The sequence below is a fragment of the Bufo bufo genome, chromosome 3, assembly GCF_905171765.1.
Source record: "Bufo bufo chromosome 3, aBufBuf1.1, whole genome shotgun sequence".
NCBI classification, from domain to species: domain Eukaryota; kingdom Metazoa; phylum Chordata; class Amphibia; order Anura; family Bufonidae; genus Bufo; species Bufo bufo.
In genome coordinates this window covers 66,049,911-66,071,894 of record NC_053391.1, presented here as the reverse complement: position 1 = coordinate 66,071,894, position 21,984 = coordinate 66,049,911, and the positions used below count along the sequence as shown (strand labels likewise).

The 21,984-nt window shown below is 43.1% G+C and overlaps 1 protein-coding gene across 2 annotated transcripts in view; it reads right to left on the bottom strand.

Moving 5' to 3' along the window:
- SAMSN1 (SAM domain, SH3 domain and nuclear localization signals 1) overlaps nucleotides 1-21,035 on the bottom strand; it is a 41,378-nt gene extending 20,343 nt beyond the window's left edge. Inside the window, exons 1-3 of one of the 2 annotated variants that reach the window (XM_040423228.1) lie at nucleotides 20,905-21,035; nucleotides 5,695-5,766; nucleotides 453-611 (exon numbers count right to left, since the gene is read on the bottom strand). In XM_040423228.1, coding sequence (XP_040279162.1) covers nucleotides 453-611; nucleotides 5,695-5,766; nucleotides 20,905-20,961 — 288 coding nt within the window. In that variant the 5' untranslated portion in view covers nucleotides 20,962-21,035. The remainder of the gene's footprint in view (nucleotides 1-452; nucleotides 612-5,694; nucleotides 5,767-20,904) is intronic. The other variant, XM_040423229.1, reaches the window with a different exon arrangement.
- Nucleotides 21,036-21,984: the final 949 nt, after the last annotated feature.

Sequence of the window (21,984 nt, the reverse complement as noted above, 5' to 3'; positions counted from 1 at the left end):
ATATACCATGTAACTTGTCAGAATATGGTAAACCCTTATATATACAGGGGTAAACCATCTCTAAATAGAGCAGTACGGCCAACAATATAGAAATAACCTACAAATTATATTTGCATTGGCCCAAATGTTGGAATAATGACTCTGTACTGCCAGAAAGAGCTCAAATGTCTTCTATCTTGAAGAAGTCATCCATTATTGTAGTGATACTATTCAGAGTATATTTAGCTCTGGGCTGTGGTTGTTACTTTTTCTGCTGTCATGGATCATAACTGAACTGAAATGGGAAGATACACACTGAAATGAAGAAATAGAGCCTGGTGCACAGAATGCCCCTAAATAACATATATATATATATGGGTCTATGAAGCACATGGTGTTTGCAACATCACAGATTAGATCTTTCAGTGAGAGTTTGATAAAAGGTCATAATACTGTAGTAATATTTTTCATACCTCAGAGAGAGTTTTGCTATACTTCTTCCCCATCTTTTTCCGCATGGTCAGTGATATGGCTTTCATTTTCTTCGTTATACCACCAGCATTGTTTGATGACTTATCGCCCTCTGAGACTCCTCCTTCACCAGTTTCAAATGCAATTCCCATATCCCCCGCCTGTTTATATGAAGAATACACATCGTTTGTAACCAGTATACATCTTGCCTGTTTATCTAAACCAATGTAAAATCTCTCTGATATGTATGCACAATTAAAGTGATGCTTCACCTTGATATCACGTTGACTATGTAGTGAGCAGATGTACATATAATGTCATCATCTTTGTAATACAGTATATCTACTTGCCTTGATTTTGATGTTTCAGTTGGCAGGAAAAGTCAACTCCTATATTTATACCTGGAAACTGTCAACATAATGCTATTGGCAGATCTGTGATATCTGTTGATATTATGTATTGGAAAAAAGATTTACCAATGTGTCTGCACCTAGAGTATGTCTAAAATGTGGTGAAAATTGGGGCAATTTTGTGTCTAAAATGTGGAGAAAATTGGAGCAATTTTGTGTCTAAAATGTGGAGAAAATTGGAGCAATTTTGTGTCTAAAATATAGTGAAAATTTGGTCAATTTTGTGTCTAAAATGTGGTGAAAATTGGGGTAATTTAGTGTCTAAAATGTGGTAAAAATTGGGGCAATTTTGTGTCTAAAATGTGGTGAAAATTTGAACAATTTTGTGTCTAAATATGGTGAAAATGTGGGGCAACTGTGTGTCTAACACGTGGTGAAAACTGGGGTAATTTTGTGTCTAAAATGTGGAAAAAATTAGGGCAATTTTGTGTCTAAAATGTGGTGAAATTTGGGACAATTTTGTGGCTAAAATGTGGTGAAATTTGGGACAATTTTGTGTCTAAAATGTGGTGAAAATTGGGGCAATCGTGTGTCTAAAATGTGGTAAAAATCTGGGGAATTTTGTGTCTAAAATGTGGTGAAAACTGGGGTAATTTTGGCACAATTAATTTCGCTCTACACATTTTTCTGACTTGCTCAAAAAGTTGTGGAGCTTCATGGGAAAGGGGTTTGCCTAAGATGCACCATTTTGTTCCAAAATTGCACCACAATTTGGACATTCAAATTCTGTCTCAGGCCTCATGCAGTTGATTGTATTTCGAGTCTGCCTCCATTCCCCATTTTTTGTGGATTGCATGCGGACCCATTCATTTAGATGCAAAAAATGCAGACAGCGCATCTCAGCCCTAGTTACAGGAGAAATCAACAATAACTATAAAAATGCCCCTCAAGGTTCTTAAACAACCTTATGGGGTACATAAAGTGTAAAATAAAAAAGTAAAAACAAAAGCTATTTCACTAGTACTGTACTTGGTCACCTACCTTACAGCCCATGCAGTACCCGGCTACCCCCTACCTGTTTTAGGGGTTGTCCCTCTCTAGGTGACGTACTACACCTCTGGTGGGCGTGCCCACAAGTGAAAAGGCTTTGGATGTGAGTTCACTGCCTCATTTACTCTGTGAAAGATTACAATATTAAGAAAGACTCTTTGGAAGCATTACTTAATAAACAGATCCCAAGAATTCCCTCTACCTACAGCGATTGATAAGCTTTTTCTTCCTTCCTTGGAAAAAAAACTGTGGCGTACTAAGGAAGGGGGGGTGCCAGAAGCAATGAGCGCTTCCATCAATACAGATGGAAGCGCCCATTGCTGGGAGCGGCAGTTGCAGTCCTGTCACTCACCATTCAGCTCCCCGCGCTCCTCCCCTCCTTCAGGCCGGCAGCACACAGAATGGTGAAGCAGGAAGACTTCTCCCGCTCCAGCATTCAGCCTGCAGGCGCAGATCGTGTTGCCGGCCTGCAGCCCGGAAATCTGCATAAGCTCCGCCCCCACATAGTGCTGCAGAGCGATCTATGCCTGCAGGGAAGAGAGGACTGTGAGCTTCAGGAGCGGGACAAGGTGAGTAATTACTGTGGGTTTTTTTGTTTTGTTTTTTAAAAGCAGAGGGGCCACAGAGGGCTTTATTACTATGGAAGTGGCACAGAGGGCTTTGTTACTATGGAGGGGCCACAGAGGACTTTATTACTATGGAGGGGGCACAGAGGACTTTATTACTATGGAGGAGCACAGGGCATTACTACTATGGATGGGGCACAGAGGGCATTACTAATGTGAAGAGGGCACAATGAGCATTTCTACTATGGAGGGGGCACAGAGCCAGAGGGCATTACTACAATGAAGGGGGCACAGAGGGCATTATTACTGTGAAGGGGGCACAGAGTGTATTATTACTGTGAAGGGGGCACAGAGTGTATTATTACTGTGAAGGGGCACAGAGTGTATTATTACTGTGAAGGGGGCACAGAGTGTATTATTACTGTGAAGGAGGCACAGTGGGAATTATTACTATGAATATGGCACAGTGGGCATTATTACTATAATGGGGCACAATGGGGATTATTACTGTGAAGGGGCACAGAGAGGGCATAACTACTGTGAGGGGGGCACAGAGAGGGCATAACTACTGTGAGGGGGCACAATGTGGGCATAACTACTGTGAGGGCACAATGTGGGCATAACTACTGTGAGGGGGCACACATCTGTACAAAACTCCTGTGAAGGTTGTACAATGAGGGCAATACTACTATAAGGGGGTACAATTTTTTTTAAAGTAATGGGGGGGTGCCAAAGAAATGACCCGCCCCGGGTGCCAAACACCCGAGGCATGCCACTGAAAAAACTTCTAAATTTTTTGGAGGTTAAAGAGGACCTTTCACCGATTCTTACCCTATGAACTAACTATACAGACATGTGGAGCGGCACCCGGGGATCTCACTGCACTTACTATTATCCCTGGGCGCCGCTCCGTTCTCCTGCTATGCCCTCCGGTATCTCCGCTCACTAAGTTATAGTAGGCGGAGATTCCAGTCCCTAAGTTATGGTAGGCGGAGTCTGCCCTAGCGCTGGCCAATCGCAGCGCAGAGCTCACAGCCTGGGAGGTTATTTTCTCCCAATCTGTGAGCTCTGCAATGCGATTGGCCAGCGCTAGAGCAGACTCCGCCTATCATAACTTAGGGAACGGAGATACCGGAGGGCATAGCAGGAGAACGGAGCGGCGCCCGGGGATAATAGTAAGTACAGTGAGATCCCCGGGCGCCGCTCCACATGTCTGTATAGTTAGTTCATAGGGTAAGAATCGGTGAAAGGTCCTCTTTAAGCGCAGACAGGACTTCTGTATGATTAAAGAGAAACTAGCTTCCATTACTACAGATTATCATGACCGGTTCTTGGAGATTTGAATTCCTTGGTTGGATTATTCCCTCATGGGTCACTCCCACAGATCCCAGCTCTCTATATAAGACCCCGCCTGTCATGACTCAAGTAACCAGTCTGAGCTTTACTGCTTGCTGTTCTCTGTATTATTCCCTATGCTTACTCCAATTTCTTTAGTTGACGGCCACATATTAGTGCACGGTACCCATGCCTATACCAATCTTATTTGCTGTGTCTGCCGGCCGGTGAGAGACCCTCCCAGCCCATATTCCTCCGTGGTTTATCATTTGTCTGTCTGCCTTGTTTGTTCCGTCTGTCTGTTAGAGTACTTTCACACTAGCGTTTTTCTTTTCCGGCATAGAGTTCCGTCACAGGGGCTCTATACCGGAAAAGAACTGATCAGGCATAGCCCCATGCATTCTGAATGGAGAGTAATCCGTTCAGGATGCATCAGAATGTCTTCAGTTCAGTCATTTTGACTGATCAGGAAAAAGATAAAACCGTAGCATTCTACGGTTTTATCTCCGGCGAAAAAAACGGAAGACTTGCCTGAATGAATAAAATACCGGAATGCCAGATCCGTCCTTCCGGTCTGCGCAGACCGGTAAAAATGTGAAAAAAGATACAAGACGGATCCGTCTGTCCGCATGACAAGCGGAGAGGCGGATCCGTTCTTGCAATGCATTTGTGAGACAGATCCGAATCCGGATGCTTCTTACAAATGCTTTCAGTCACATCCAGATCGGCGGATTCGGCGGACAGTTCCGACGGCGGAACTGCTTGCCGGATCAAACTGCCGCAAGTGTAAAAATAGCCTTATTTAAGTTCTCCTAACACTTTCCCTGTTGGCTGTGAAGGCCCAATTTACAAGACGGTGTAGAGAATGCTACCACCACATATTGCTGATGCTCCTGTGTAAAATCCTCTCCTATATGCGCTTGGCGTTCCAGGCTTCTCTCTTTTTTTCTTTTTGCATTCACCCTCTTTAATCTCTACAACGTTGGCTTTTACAATTTTATCAACGTTACAAAATGTTGAAAAACCTTTAATAAAAAAAGTGTTTGAAGACAAAATAAAAAATGAAAAAAAAGAATACAAAAAAAAAGGCCACCACACGCTGCACCGCAGCTTCGAGCCCTGACCCTAGCGACTATAACCCATACATCCCCTAAACGGTCCAAAATGACCGTTATGGAAAAAGGACATAACAAAAAATATGCATGTTGTGCTGTTAACAAAAAATAAATAAACAAATAAAAGGGAAAAAAATTCCATTAGATCCCTTTTTACATCTCCCTGGTTATAAACAAAAATAAAACAAAAAATGCTAAAATAATAATGACATAAAATAAAGCCTCATGTGTCACAAAAAAAAAAAGGCACAAAAAATGATTTACATAGCTGGGGAAAAAAGTCATGGCTCTCAAAGACACATGTATATAAAAAAATAAAATAAAATAAATACACCTAGTCAACAGGCAGGGGGGTAAGTGGCCCAGTCTTGAACTGGTTAATCAAAACTATTGGTTGCTTCTTGTTATTTAGATGTATTGTCACAGTAAAACAATGGCTGCAATAGTCTTCATACCCTTCCCTGTTTGCTGGCAATGATGATGAAAGGTGGGGCGTAACCTTAATGTGTTCACCATCTATTTTTCTACCTGTTTACCTCATTAAAAAGCATTTAGCTTAGAGTCTTGTATGTGACTGTTGCATCTGTACATGTTTTTGTAGTCATTACTGTGTTCGGCAGACAAAAATTCTCAGGAGGAGCCTCAAGGTCAGAGGAGTGAAAAAGAAGCCGAGCGCAGAAGCTCCCCACTGATCTCCCCGACATCACAGCCGCACTTTCATCCTCCTTCCCTTTCATGCACTGCATAAACCCTGCTAACTAGACAGGGCCATGAAATAGATGAGATAATGTGGCACAGACAGATGCAGTGAGGGGCGGGTATACAGACCTCCTTCAAATCTTCTGGTTTGGAAATTGAGGGTTTCCTAAACCGTTCAAAGGTCCCAAAGCTGCTGGTGCGCTGCAAGCAGAGAAGACGGGAATTATACAAACGCTAGTAATGCACAGGGGGGAGATCAAGAGGTCCACGGCCTTCATCACCCTGAACTAGATTCTTTAATCAATGACCCACCATGTCAGGATCATGCACAAGGCAGAGCGGTTTACATACAGCCGGGGTCAGCAACTTCCAACACTCCGGCTGTTGTAAAGCTGCAACTCCCAGCAGGCACCCTGCTGAATGGAGCATGAGAGCCGTAGTGCCGGAGGTCGCTGATCCCCCGACACTGATCCTGTATGGCGGCACATGGATTCCTTCTGAATTCAATAGGGACGTCAATGTAACATTTTTGGTGGTTTTGTAGATAATGACATTACTATTATATCCTCCGTTGGAACGTAACATGATCGCTTATGAAATCATAGAAACATAGAAACATAGAATGTGTCGGCAGATAAGAACCATTTGGCCCATCTAGTCTGCCCAATATACTGAGTACTATGGATAGCCCCCGGCCCTATCTTATATGAAGGATGGCCTTATGCCTATCCCATGCATGCTTAAACTCCTCCACTGTGTTTGCAGCTACCACTTCTGCAGGAAGGCTATTCCATGCATCCACTACTCTCTCAGTAAAGTAATACTTCCTGATATTACTTTTGAATCTTTGCCCCTCTAATTTAAAACTATGTCCTCTTGTAGCAGTTTTTCTCCTTTTAAATATTCTCTCCTCTTTTACCTTGTTGATTTTCTTTATGTATTTAAAAGTTTCTATCATATCCCCTCTGTCTCGTCTTTCTTCCAAGCTATTCTTCCAAATCGGAGATATACAGCGGAACATTATGGCCCGTACACACACTCCTGCCATCAGGGTGGATATTACTGTCTACTATCCAATAGACGGTTTACCGGGCCAGCCTTTTGTACATGATTTTACCATGTATTATTTCATATGTTCTATATTTAAAGGTGTTGTTCATCCCCACGGGCATGCTGGCAGTACCTAGGGAGGGAACCATACTTACCTGATCCCCACTCCTTCGCTCCCCCGGTGCAGATCTCCGGTCTCCCATGTCAACATTACTATGTCACTTGACCCGGTGACTTGACCCATGATAGACATGTCATCACTGAGGCCAGTCATTAGGTGCAGCGGACATATGACCCACATCCAACCAGATGACTCGAGGAAACTGGAGATTTTCAGTGATGGCGGAAGATAGAGCTGGAACCGAGTACGGTTCTTTACACAGGTGTGGTCACACCGGGGTCTGCCTGAAAAGCTCCCAGGGGTGAACAACCCCTTTAAAATTCATTAGCAAATTGAAAAACACCTGCCGTCTGTATGATACGACTCTCCCTTCTCTCTTCCTGTCTGCTGATGCTGTCTATGGTCTTTACTAAGGAAGAGAGAAGGGAGACGGCATGTGCACACTGCACACGCCGTCTCCTCGTACAGCTGATTGTCGGGGGTGCCGGGTGTCGGACCCCCGCCGATCTGATACTGAGGATAGGTCATCAATAGTAAAAGCCTGGGAAACTCCTTTAATTATTTCATAGCTCAACCTTGAGGAGTAGATGCTCTATTATCCTCATTTAAGACATGACTTTTTTCAGTCCCGAAGCCAGAAAGGAATTCTGGAAGAGCAGCTCTGAAGCATGCAGAAATGTGAATGCAGCCTTACAATACAGGCTGTAATTCAGGAACAATTGCCGAGTTCCACGGTCTATATGTGTGATAGAGAAAAAAGAGATCACCCGTGGCCCTTTGTTGGCATTGCTGTAAGTTATAGCAGACCTCAAGGGCGCATTCAGATGACCGCAAATTGCGGATCCACAAAACACAGATGCCGCCCGGGTGCGTTACGCAATTTGCGGAACGAGCGGCCCAGTATAGAAATGCCTATTCTTGTCCGCGGTTGTGGACAAGAATAGGGCATGCTCTATATTTTTTGCGGGGCCGCGGAACGGAACAAGTTAAGATGGCAGTGCTGTCCTCATCTTTTGCCGCCCCTTTGAAATGAATGGGTCCGCACCCAAAATTGCGGAATGGATGCAGACTCATTCATACAGCATTAGGCTCTGTTCACATTCAAACAGTAGACATCATTATGGAACCTCAACAGACCCCAGTGTAAGTCAATGGCATCTATTAGAATTCATTGGGATCCGTTTAAAGACACCCCATGTAATTGCTCCAAATGGAAAACCTTGGCACTAGGGATCAGCAGGGATCAGCAACCTTCTGCATCCAGCTGGTGTGAAACTACAACCCCTAGCATACACACTTGCTTGGCTTTTCTCAGAATATTCATAGAGCTAAATGGAGCATGCTGGGAGTTGTAGTTTTACAGCAACTAGAGTGTTGGAGGTCGCTGCCCAGTACACTGTGTGTAAAGAGCCTTAGGTGACCCGTAGTGGACCTGACCCTAGTATATGGTAGTTTTGGCAGTGCGACCAAAGCTGACTTTACTGCAATACTGTAACATGATGAAAGGGAAGACAGTGGCAAATTGCCAGAAAACCAGCAGATTAGAATTTATGGTGACGTGCGAGTTACAGTACAACCACATTCACACTGATTATGTTGCAGTGTAGCATTGCGACACTGCTGTGTAGTCCTAGCCTTAGGCCTCTTTCACACGGGCGAGATTTCCGCGCGGGTGCAATGCGTGAGGTGAACGCATTGCACCCGCACTGAATCCGGACCCATTCCCTTCAATGGGGCTGTGCACATGAGCGGTGATTTTCACGCATCACTTGTGCTTAGAAGGGAATGGGGCTGCGTGAAAATCACAAGCATCCGCAAGCAAGTGCGGATGCGGTGCGATTTTCATGCACGGTTGCTAGGTGACGATCGGGATGGGGACCCAATATTTATTATTTTCCCTTATAACATGGTTATAAGGGAAAATAATAGCATTCTGAATACAGAACAAGTGGATGAGGTGAGTTGAATTTTATTTATTTTTTTGTAACTCCTCCAGCCCTATTTTACTAAGCATTCTGTATTAAGAATGCTATTATTTTCCCTTATAACCATGAAAATAATAAAATCTACACAATACCGATCCCAAACCCGAACTTCTGTGAAGAAGTCTGGCTTCGGGTCTGGGTACCAAACATGCCGATCTTTCTCACGCGCGTGCAAAACGCATTGAAACGCTTTGCACTTGCGCGAAAAAATTGTGCATTTTCCCGCAACGCACCCGCATGTTTTCCCGCAATGCACCCGCAACGCGCGTGTGAACCCAGCCTTAAAGTTAACATGTAGGAAAATGTGTGTGGGTTAGGAGAACAGAAATTATTTAATGTCAACTTTTCTTTACCCAACGGTGATGGCATTTCAATTTTAGATATTTCCCAGAAAAAGAAACATAAAAAACAGTGGAGGGGGTTGCCCAATCAAATTGACATTATATATGAAGGAGGCCGGGGTGACTCACTCATCTGTGCACTTCCGTTTGAGATCTTTTTGATTTTCAGAGCTATGTGACATCAACTATAAAGTCTATGGAGTCTGGGGAGAGCAGTATGGGGACTATGTAAACCCTTTTTGAATAAAAAAAAAAACAACTTAAAAATAAAATTGGCTGCAGGTAATAAAAAACTGACAGTGCACAATGACCACAATAGTCCTTCAAAAATAAACATTTAGGACACAACAATAGCAAATTATTTCAAAACACAATGCCCAAATAACTCGAGCAACCACTACCACAGTGCCCAAATAATATCACCATTACCCAAATAGCCTTGTTCTGAGGGGGCAGCGGAGTTTCCTATATGTTGGAGGTCCTAGGGCATTTTATTCTTTTACCTTTTCTTTAATTCAGTTCTGTCAAATATACAGAGGGGAAGTTTTACTCCGTTTGTGCCATAAAGATGGCAGCAAAAGGTTTTTATTTTTAAAAAAAAATTCAGCAACTTTTTGGGCATTATTATGCAGCTCTCACCGCTGTTGAAAAGTGGGTGGAAAGTGGGCATAGTCCGTTATATTAATTAGGCGCACCTGTAAAGGTGCAATCTCACTCCAGTAGAGGGGTGGCACACAAAAACATCTCTTGACAAAAGTGTTAGGCTTAAAGTTGTGTCAAATTTATTGAACATTGTATGAATTATTCCAATACAGACTGAAAGCAAAACAGACTTCAAAAATTTCCTTCATGATAAATCCCCCCCCCCCCCATGGTTTATTGCTATTGGCATTGCTGCTATACTAATGACTATTGTTGAGCGAATCGAAGTAAAAAAACGAAATGAATTGGTCACAAAGCTGAATTTCCTCGCATTTCAATTTGTCATGAAATGTAGGTAAATAAACAAACAAAAAAAACCTACTTACCTCATCCATTGGCTTGCAGGGAGGCCGTCACCGCCATCTTGATTGAAGAAAGCACCGCCACATCTCGCGAGGCATGGTGACATAATCAGTGGTGACGTCAATAAGTCAGTGCTTGCAAGATTTTGCGCGCTTTCTTCAATCAAGATGGCATGATTGCAAAATGGATGAGGTAAGTATGTATTTTTTTGTTATTAACCCCTAAAAGGCCTCAATGTGACTGTGAGATGCCGCAATCAGTGTTGAACGAGGCCTCTGAGGGTTTCAGTGACAGGGGGCGGCACGATCGCCGCTCCCCTTGATTGCGCCCGCTACATACAATTGAATGTGTTTTGTGAGACGAAGTAATTTGTAACGGATCAAATTTGTTTGTGAACTTCAGCAGAGCAGCCGAATCGAATTTTTGATAACTTTGCTCACCTCTACTTATGACCATCATATACGGTTGTAAGAAAAACTGTGAGCTAGAGATGTGTGAGACGATTCTAATGAACTGGTTTGTCTCATCAGAAGGACTTCTTCACCTCTTAGTGGCTGGTAGCGGCGCCTGCGCAGACGCTGCGCTAAAGCTGAACCGGAGCCTCTGCCCTTGCCCTGCTAATCGGAGCAGCAGCACAGGCAGGACATTTTCAGGGACAAGCTAAATGTCCGTCCTTGTCAATCTGGAGGCAGGTGGGCCATTCTTCACCTGCAGGAGCAGCCCCTCATAGGTGAAGAAGTCCTGCTGTATTTCTGCATCGACTGCTCATAAAATGTGGTCTGTGGTCCTAATTATAGACCAACAAAATCTAACTGAACCAGTAGTGCAAATAGTTGTACCCTTCATGTCTTTTATTTAGCACATTGAGTAAATATCCACAGTGCTGGAAGAAAAAGTCAGCATGGATGTAACTACAGCCATAGCATTAACTACGGGCCCTGGAGGTGGGGGAGGGGGGACTCAATTAGGTGCAAGAACATTGTAACTCTTTGTGGGGAAAATCAATATGGTGACTTTTTGCTATCATGTGGGTTTTCTGATATATGGTGCTATTACCTTTACTTATTCCTACTTACGCTGCTGTTTTAATTTTCATACAGTAGGTTGGGAGGGCCCCATCTTATTTGGCTATAGAGCCCTGTGAATTATAGTTGCGTCCCTAAAAGTAAGTGGACCTCTTATTAACAACTTCTTAAAGAGCTAATTGGAAAAAGATGTTTCAGATATAGGGGTTTTCCAACCAATTTAAAAAAAGTTGCGTGTGTGTATGTGTGTATAAAAGTCCTGCCGTTCCAGCACTGCTCTCATCCCGAATCCCATTCAAAAGACAGCAACCAATCATCGGCCTCAGCGGTCAAGTGCAGTGTTTTTTTTGGGGGGGAGCAACCACTTTAAGGAGATGGCTAGGGATGAGCGAATCGACTTCGGATGAAACATCCGAAGTCGATTAGCATAAAATTTTGTTTCAATACTGTACGAAGTCTCGCGAGACTTTCCATAATAACTTCAGAAATTGATTTATACTGTAGAAAACCAGTTCCCGAACCTGGGTTCGGTTCCAATGAGTGGGCCCAGGCTGCAAATTCAAGCACAGCCACTATACAATGTATGGCCCTGTGCCCGATAAGCTGAGACGCTCACTGAAGTGTCATTGTCTCCTCAAACAGGTGATCGGTGGGGGTGCCGGGAGTCCGACCCTGCTGATCTGATATTGATAATGTATCCCAAGGATAGGTCATCAATAGTAAACACCCCTTTAAAACTAAACAATAAAACCCAATTCACAGAGAAACCTAATGGACTAGACTACATAAGGCAATACGCCACACTGTTATATCAGATGATTTCATCACCAGATCTGTTAATGTTCATGGAACAAATCCATCAGTAGACGATGCAATTGATGGCTAGAAGTCATCAGTGAATCATATGATTTGGTTCCCGGTAATTGTGTGTGACCAGTTCCTGTAAAAGTTCTTAGCAGAATATCCACCCTGAGAATGAACTCCCTACAGTGTTGGCTGGCCCTATTGCACCCTAGTGTCACCATGCCCTCAATACCATGGGTAGTCCCAAACATGGTTCTGCTGACGGCTACCATACACCAGCATCATCAGAGAAACTATCGAAATCAAGGGTTCAAGACATAGCGTAAGGAAATAAAATGTAGAAGGTCAGTGTTAGGGAATGAGCCATGTCAGCTATAAGTTATTGGATTAGAAGGGTCACTTTCCTTTTCTCCAATGTTTACTCAAAGTGCTCAATCGAAGACTTGAACGGTGCAGTTTTTAGGGTGTTATTAGTTAAGAGTATTGATGTGATAGGTGGTCTGTGAATTGGCGATAACACTGGTAAGACTCATATACCCACAAACAGGACATTGATAGGCGTTGCAGTTATGTGTGTGTGAAACCGCACTGTAAGTGAAGATTGAAGTGCAAAATTTTGTCACACAAGGTGCTATTACCATGCAGACCACAATGTGTGCCTATGATGCCCACATGAGGGAACGTTCTAGATCCTGTAGCTTATAAATAGAGGTGCCCAGGAGGATCCCATGGTCAGTCAGTCAGAGCATGGAGAGTGCGGAGAGAACTGAGAACCACCCTGTAGCAACAGTGGTAAGTCCAACCAAGACTGCTCCACCTTTCCAAGGCCCCCATAGTAAGCCCTTGGGCTACCTCTATGTTACACCATTGCCCAAAGACTGTGAAATAATGCCTTGCAAGCATACGAACCCTAGCAATATATAGGTCTTTGTATTCACTACTTTGGGGGGGTCATTTATCAAACGCAAAGGTCCTTTGCTCCGCAATCTGCGACTTGTCCCGACTCACGCCAGGTCTAAAAAGGGGGCATGGCGTGGGCTTGGAAGCTGTCTTACTTTTAGAAGTGGCGGGGGATTCTTCAAAGTTATGTAGAGGAAGGCGCCTCTAGGTATAAAGACCAGCGCCTAAAACTCCGGTCTTAATAAATGTGCCCCCCCTACTCTTTATTTTAACATCTATAGTTATGAAAAACTAGACATAGCAACAAGTACACTTTAGCACCCTTACCCCACAAAGACAATATGTTCCTAAGTGTGCCCAGCATACTATGGGCACGTGTGGTTGTCACCTAATAAACTGTGTAGTCAGTCCTGCGTTGTGTATCATGCATTGCGCATTTCATTCAATGACTTAAATAATTTTAAGTAGTCGAAACCTATGGAGGGTATTCGTTTTGCTTTCAGAGATGTCAGATTCCCCAGCCCTAGCCAGACCTGGAGGGGTATCTGAGTGCCAGTAAGGTTTAGAGATGACACACTGATGCAGAGAGGGGCTAAGCTTCGCTCATTATCTGAACCACTGTCAGACCGCCTTCAAATCTCTATTCCTAAAATAGACAGAAGTGGCTTTTGATGTGTCAGCAAGCTATCATACTTGGCAAACATCTCAAGACACTGGGTAAAAAAAAAAAAAAAGAAGTACAAAACCAGAAAGCTGCATGTTGTGGGATTAGGATCTCAGCACACCCTTATTTTGCAGCCCGCTCTGTTCTAAGAGGCAGAAAACAGCAGAGCTCTCCATATCAGAGGTCTAGAACAAAGTAAAAAAGGCCACCACCAGATTAGTGTATTTGATGTATCACTTTGATTCATCTAGTAATGATCAGAGCAGAACACAGCCCTTGGCGCTGTTTTGTTTCTGCAAGCCTCCCTCCAGCTACGTCCTGCCATTAATTCACTGGCATGTGCCAACTCAGCATATCAAGGTCATTCCTGTCTTTCAAGGGGAACCTTTGGAGACATAATAAAACTGACAGAAAGTTCTTTTTCCCCCGCATGCTTTATGTTTTCTGAGTTCAACAGTAGCAGTTAATATCTGGAAGCTTATAGACTTTGTGATCCTGACGCTTCAAGAGTTTTTTTTTACACTTTTTAGATGATATATTTTTTGAAGATAAAACAGTGGCAGATTTATGCAGTGTTACTAGGAAATATGTAATCTGCAATAAGTTGCAAGTTGATATCTTTTTCCAAAATGGCCCTTTGCTTCCCTTGCAGATTGATGTTACTAAGTTGTTTACTTGTATATTTTTGCTTTTTTTAGTCATTGCCCAATACCAGTTATCAAGCAATCTGAATACTGTATATTAAAACTGATATAGTGTTTTTATAGAATAAAATATGATATAAAAGCCCTGTCGACGTTCTGCCTTAGCGGTATGCAGCATCGTAATGAGGTTCCTTGCCCCCACTAGAGAAAACTATGCCATCATTCATCTATACAGCACATGTGCAAGTCATCTCTGGTTTTTCGGCTGGACTTTATAGGATCACCAGAGGTTTATCTGGTATTCTGGTGGGTTAAACAAACTGTGGCTAAAATCCACACCACTACCAGACGACGCTAGGCTTGTTTCTTCCCCTGAGGAAGCTGTGTAGAGAAACGTATGTCGGGGTGGAGGCATACTGCTCTGTATTTTTGATCATGTTGGGTGTTTGTAACATGTGATTCCACTACTGGTCTTTACATAATATTGCTGCACTTGCCGTTTACTATCTTGGGATATATACAGTTTTTTATTAGCTATTTGGTGTAGCACTTTGCACTTTATATTTATTCTGTGTATCCATAAGATTACATGACCTGTTTGAGCATGCTATTAAGATGAATTAACCCCTCGTGAGATATGTGTAACTTTTTATCATAGGACCGCTGTATCCTCCTTTTTCTATATACAGTACAGACCAAAAGTTTGGACACACCTTCTCATTCAAAGAGTTTTCTTTATTTTCATGACTATGAAGGCATCAAAACTATGAATGAACACATGTGGAATTATATACATAACAAACAAGTGTGAAACAACTGAAAATATGTCATATTCTAGGTTCTTCAAAGTAGCCACCTTTTGCTTTGATTACTGCTTTGCACACTCTTAGCATTCTCTTGATGAGCTTCAAGTGGTAGTCTCCTGAAATGGTCTTCCAACAGTCTTGAAGGAGTTCCCAGAGATGCTTAGCACTTGTTGGCCCTTTTGCCTTCACTCTGCGGTCCAGCTCACCCCAAACCATCTCGATTGGGTTCAGGTCCGGTGACTGTGGAGGCCAGGTCATCTGGCGCAGCACCCCATCACTCTCCTTCATGGTCAAATAGCCCTTACTTTCAAAGTTTTCCCAATTTTTCGGCTGACTGACTGACCTTAATTTCTTAAAGTAATGATGGCCACTCGTTTTTCTTTACTTAGCTGCTTTTTTCTTGCCATAATACAAATTCTAACAGTCTATTCAGTAGGACTATCAGCTGTGTATCCACCTGACTTCTCCTCAACGCCACTGATGGTCCCAACCCCATTTATAAGGCAAGAAATCCCACTTATTAAACTTGACAGGGCACACCTGTGAAGTGAAAACCATTTCAGGGGACTACCTCTTGAAGCTCATCAAGAGAATGCCAAGAGTGTGCAAAGCAGTAATCAAAGCAAAAGGTGGCTACTTTGTAGAACCTAGAATATGACATATTTTCAGTTGTTTCACACTTGTTTGTTATGTATATAATTACACATGTGTTAATTCATAGTTTTGATGCCTTCAGTGTGAATCTACAATTTTCATAGTCATGAAAAAAAAGAAAACTCTTTGAATGAGAAGGTGTGTCCAAACTTTTGGTCTGTACTGTATGTGCATGCCGCTGTTGTGATTGATTTTATGCGCTCATAATTTGGATGTAAACCAATAAAGTTGTTATTATTTATATTGTTTTTGTGATTTATTAGTGGGGGGTCCCTTATTCTGATTTGGTGTGTAGGTTTGTTTGTAGTCTGTTACCGTGGAGACAAATAACCCTGCATGGGAGCTGCAAATGCAAAATTAGCGAACGCTTAAAATTTGGGTTCTCAAACATAGCGCATCTATTTGGCGCCATCCACTGTACATGTACGCCTGTAACATCTGCAGTGGGTGTCAGGTGCATGTTACAGCTACTACAGCTGGGATCAGAAGTAACTCCAATCCCAGCCCTAGATGTCCATGGTTAATAGTAACTGCAGCAACTAGACAAATTTAGAGATTGGCCTGTGTCTCCCCATCAGAACACCCATGACACGGGATGTCAACAAGTTTTCATGGCAGCTTTATGCTCCTGTTTTGAATTTGGTAGTTTCGTAATCTTACTGTATATAAAGAATACACTTAACACACATATCACACTATGAATGTTGTAAAAACTAGAGTGTAAAAAAAAAGATTGTGTTGTTGCTGTCTTTTTCTGTGCCCTTCCAAAAAATTTATAAAATACATACCCGGTATATATATATAGCTATGCCAAAATATGGCTACGCTAAAGGTAAATGTACTGATCTGTCTTGGAATGCAGTGATGCAAAATTGAAAAAAAATAATCTCTGTGTCCTCAATGGACAAAATAGCTGCACCCATGTTTGTTCCATGTGTAGCAAAATAATATAATATAACTATCCAATAAATAGTAGTGGCATCACTAGACTAGCACACTACATACTGTTGCCAATAAACTCATTTCCACATTGAGAAATATTCTGATTTAGCATTGCCACACAGAATTGCCAAATAACACATTACACACTCTTGTCTGTACTACTTGTGGTCCCTATGAAGTAGTGGCCTAAGAAATGCTGTGCTCAAATATATATATATGTATATACACAGTATATACAATAAGGAACAGAAGTATTTGAACACCCTGCGATATTGCAAGTTTTCCCGCTTAGACATCATGGAGGGGTCTGAAATTCACGTTGTAGGTGCATTCCCACTCTGAGAGACAGAATAAAATAAAAAAAATTCAGGAAATCACATTGTATGATTTTTAAAGAATTGATGTGTCTTGCACTGCTGAACATAAGTATTTGAACACCTGAGAAACAGCAAGAATTCTGGCTCTCAAAGACCTGTTACTGTGCCTTTAAAAAGGTCGACCTCTATTCCACTCATTAATCTATCTTAGTAGCACCTGTCTGAGCTCTTTAAAGACACCTGTCCACCCCACAGTCAGTCAGACGCCAACTACTACCATGGGCAAGACCAAAGAGCTGTCAAAAGACACCAGAGACAAAATTGTGGACCTCCACAAGGCTGAAAAGGGCTATGGGGCAATTGCCAAGCAGCTTGGTGAAAATAGATCAACTGTTGGAGCAATTGTTAGAAAATGGAAGAGGCTAAAGATGACTGTCAGTCTCCCTCGGACTGGGGCTCCATGCAAGATCTCACCTTGGTGGGTATCACTGATGATAAGAAAGGTGAGGAATCAGCCCAGAAGTACAAGGGAGGAGCTGGTCAATGACATGAAGAGAGCTGGGACCACAATTTCAAAGGTCACTATCGGTAGAACACTACGCCGTCATGGTTTCAAATCATGCATTGCATGGAAGGTTCCCCTGCTCAAGTCATCACATGTCCAGGCCCGTCTGAAGTTTGCCAATGACCATCTGGATGATTCAGAGGAGGCATGGGAGAAAGTCATGTGGTCAGATGAGACCAAAACATTTTTTGTCTCAACTTCACTGGTCATGTTGGGAGAAAAAAGAAGGATGAGTGGCATCCCAAGAACACCATCCCTACGGTGAAGCATGGGGGTGGTAACATCATGCTTTGGGGGTGCTTTTCTGCGAAGTGGACAGGACAACTGCACTGTATTAAAGGAATTCTGTCATCAGATTTTACCCCTATAACCTAAGCATATGCTCATGTCCGGACTAATAAGAAGAATCCTAAGCTGGCCTTATTAAACCTCACTGTGGCTCTATTTGCCCAAAAAAATGGTTTTTATAACCTGTCAATCACTTACTTAAGGTGCCCAAGGGGAGGTCCGTTAATACAGGGTGCCCGGCCGCACCCCTGCCGTCCGGTGCCCAGCGCCGCCTTTCCTGTCTTCAGCGCCGCCTTCTACAGCTCAGCTCCGCCTCCGCAATCCTCCCCATCCCTCTGCCAGATCCCGCGCCATCAGGCCGGCGCATGTGCACTTCACTCAACGAAGCCACTGCCAGGAGTCTGCACAGGCGCATCAGGCTGAGCCTAGTGCGCAGGCGCGGGATCTGACAGAGGGACGGGGAGGATTGCGGAGGCGGCGCTGAGCTGTAGAAGGCGGCGCTGAGCTGTAGAAGGCAGCGCTGGGCACCGGACGGCGAGGGGTGCAGCCTGGCACCCTGTATTAACGGACCTTCCCTTGGGCACCTTAAGTAAGTGATTGACAGGTTATAAAAACCTGTTTTTTGGGCAAATAGAGCCACAGTGAGGTTTAATAAGGCCAGCCTAGGATTCTTCTTATTAGTCCGGACATGAGCATATGCTTAGGTTATAGGGGTAAAATCTCATGACAGAATCCCTTTAAGGAGAGGATGAATGGAGCCATTTATTGTGAGATTTTGAGTAACAACCTTCTTCCCTCAGTCAGAGCAATGAAGATGGGTTGTGGCTGGGTCTTCCAACATGACAATGACCCGAAGCACACAGCCAGGATAACCAAGTAGTGGCTCCATAAGAAGCATATCAAGGTTCTGGAGTGGCCTAGCCTGTCTCAAGACCTAAATCCAATAGAACATCTTTGGAGGGAGCTGAAACTCTGTGTTGCTCAGCGACAGCCCTGAAACCTGACAGATCTAGAGGAGATCTGTGTGGAGGAGTGGGCCAAAATCCCTGTTGCAGTGTGTGCAAACCTGGTCAAGAACGACAGGAAACTTTTGACCTCTGTAATTGCAAACAAAGGCTTCTGTACCAAATATTAAAGGGGTTCTGCACTTTCATTTAACTGATGATCTATCCTCTGGATAGATCATCAGCTTCTGATCGGAGGGGGTCCGACACCCGGGACCCCCGCCGATCAGCTGTTTGAGAAGGCAGCGGCGCTCCAGCAGCGCCGTGGCCTTCTCACTGTTTACCGCCGGGCCACCGGCCCACTGACGTCACGACTAGTATCAACTAGCGTGGGCGCGGCTAAGCTCTGTTCACTTGAATGGAGCTTAGCTGCGCCCACGCTAGTTGATACTAGTCGTGATGTCAGTGGGCAGGTGGCCCGGCGGTAAACAGTGAGAAGGCCACGGCGCTGCTGGAGCGCCGCTGCCTTCTCAAACAGCTGATCGGCGGGGGTCCCGGGTGTCGGACCCCCGCCGATCAGAAGCTGATGATCTATCCAGAGGATAGATCATCAGTTAAATGAAAGTGCAGAACCCCTTTAACTGATTTTCTCAGGTGTTCAAATACTTATGTTCAGCAGTGCAAGACAAATAAATTCTTTAAAAATCATACAATGTGATTTCCTTTTTTTCTATTTATTTTTTTATTCTGTGAATTTCAGACCCCTCCATGATTTCTAAGCGGGAGAACTTGCAAAATCGCAGGGTGTTTAAATACTTCTGTTCCTCACTGTATACATATATATATATATATATATATATATATATATAATCATGGCTCCCTATGTCAGTATCTGAACTATAAACCTTTTCTCACGTTATGATCACTAGGGGGCTTCAGGTGCTGAAACTCCCATTAATCACCAAAATAATGGGGCAGAAGCTGAGCGCTTCCTTTTTAGTTTAGCTTATTTTCAGGTGTTAGCCAAAACTGTTAACAAAGAGCATCTCTCTTTAGTAGACCCAGTCCACCCATATATTACATGCTAGCTATTCATTTGAATAGCCAACATGTAGTACTTCATTCCTCCTGTAGCTGCCGCTGCAGAGCAGGTGCACCTTTTTCTGGTGAATTGGTGGGAGTATCGGAAGTCAACTTGTGGCTTTCAGCTGATCACTTGATACGACATTGTGTTATATAGCGCATAGCAACTTATTTTTCAGAAATCATTTAGTCACTATGGGCAGCGTTTACCTAAAATCCCAATCTGTCACATGACTATTTTCTAAAAAGATATGTGCTATATGCATGAATTAATATTCAGATACAGTATGTACAGATGCAGCAGTGCTGAGTTTTCACAATAATATTGGTTTATCATGGAGGACAACACGTGATGTGACATCATAGGTGATCTATGGCTTTACCATACTTAACGTCTCACATAGGCATAGTTTACATGTGGATTGCATAAGTGCGCACATTTTACAAATAATGCAGTTGAACTGAGATGTTCCTAGAATGTGTTTTAATGGAAAACTGCACCACAAGAGTGCAACACATTGTGCACATAGGACTTAGGGCTCACAAACATATTTTTCTTTTCAATGGGGCTTAAAAAAAAGGGAAATGACTCAGTTTGCATTCCGTGTCTGTATGTCTGCATGTATGTTCCACCAAAAAAAATAATAGTACATGTCCTATTCTTGTCCGTTTTGCAGACAAGGAGAGGCATTGTTACAGTGGATCCGCCAAAAAAACACTATCATCCGTTTTTGTTTTTTTTGCGGATCCGTGTTTTGCAGACCACAAAATACATGCGGTCGTGTGCATGAGCCCTAATTCCGAGCAAAGTGGTCAAACTCAGCAAAACCGCTTCATATGAACATAATATAAAAATCAACACAACACAATAGGGCAGATTTATCAAAACCGACACTTGAAGCAGTTCCTTACAGCGACCGATCAGATTCCAGCCCCTATGGAGAATGAAATCTGACTCAGGACTGATTGCTATGGGCAGCTGCTCAAATTATTTTTTTTGTGCATTTTGACAAATCTTCCCAAATTCTGTTAACATACGTCACCTGTGCTTTTTACATAGGACTGCAAGTTAACCGTATGATAATAGAGTTATGGCTAAGTACCAAGCATCAAACACAAACTAAAGTGATGTGACAAATTCAGCACTGCTGTATCTATAATTTATAAAAAATTTATAAAAAATATGTCCACTTGGTCTTACCTTTGGCTTTTGGGTTTTCTCTTTGTCTGAGACATTTGAGGGCTTTCTCCTTAGCATTGTGTGTGAAATAGGTACGAGCTACGGAGAGAATGCGTATCTAGCTGGCCGTTACCTCAAGTTCCTCAAGTCAGAGGATGTGACACCACAGCGACCACGCCGCACAAGCAGATGTTTTGCAATGCGCACTCTTCCTGTCAGCCTGATAATCCCTTCATGAAAACCGTTACATTTCAGTGTAATTAACAAGATTCTTTGTTATTTCTTACCACAATATACAATTTTATGTCTGGGGTTAGTGCGACATAATGCCCGGGGCGGGCGGTTAAATACTAACCCAGAGAGCACCTATACGGCAGTAAATGCTATATGTTCACCGTTGAACAATATTTTACATAAAAAGATGAGTAACTTTGTAACTATTCCTTGTACTGATGCTGAGTTACAGCCTATATTTTACTCCAGAGCTGCACTAACAGTCCTACAAACTTCAGAGCTGAAATCTCCAGGATTCCATAAGGGCTCAGTGTCTATATATGAGTTGCAAAGTGATTTACTATCTGGTAAGTGCCATCTTATGCTATGTGTACCTTTAGGGCTCATGCATGTATTTTCTTTCCGTGTCCCTTTCCGTTTTTTTTGCGGACCGTATGCGGAACCATTTATTTCAATTGGTCCGCAAAAAAAAAACCAAGGTACTCCGTGTGCTCTCCATGTCCGTATTTCCGCTCCGACATTACGGACAAGGATAGTACTGTTCTATTAGAGGCCAGCTGTTCGGAATGCACACGGATATCATCCGTATTTTTTGCGGAACCCTTTTTTTTGGCGAACCGCAAAATATATACGGTCGTGTGCATGAGCCCTTATATAATGATCTGATGGAGGAAAAGCTAAGGGTTATTTTACTGTCAGAGTTCTGCTGGGTAACAAGTGCCGAACGACGACATAGCAAGTCCATAAGAACTCAGGTCTGCACATGAGCAGATAACTGCCCAGACGATTGCTTGTGCAGCCATTTGTCTACATTATTGTTGGCAGCACAACCTCTGTTTATACAGAGCAATGTGCTACAGACATAAG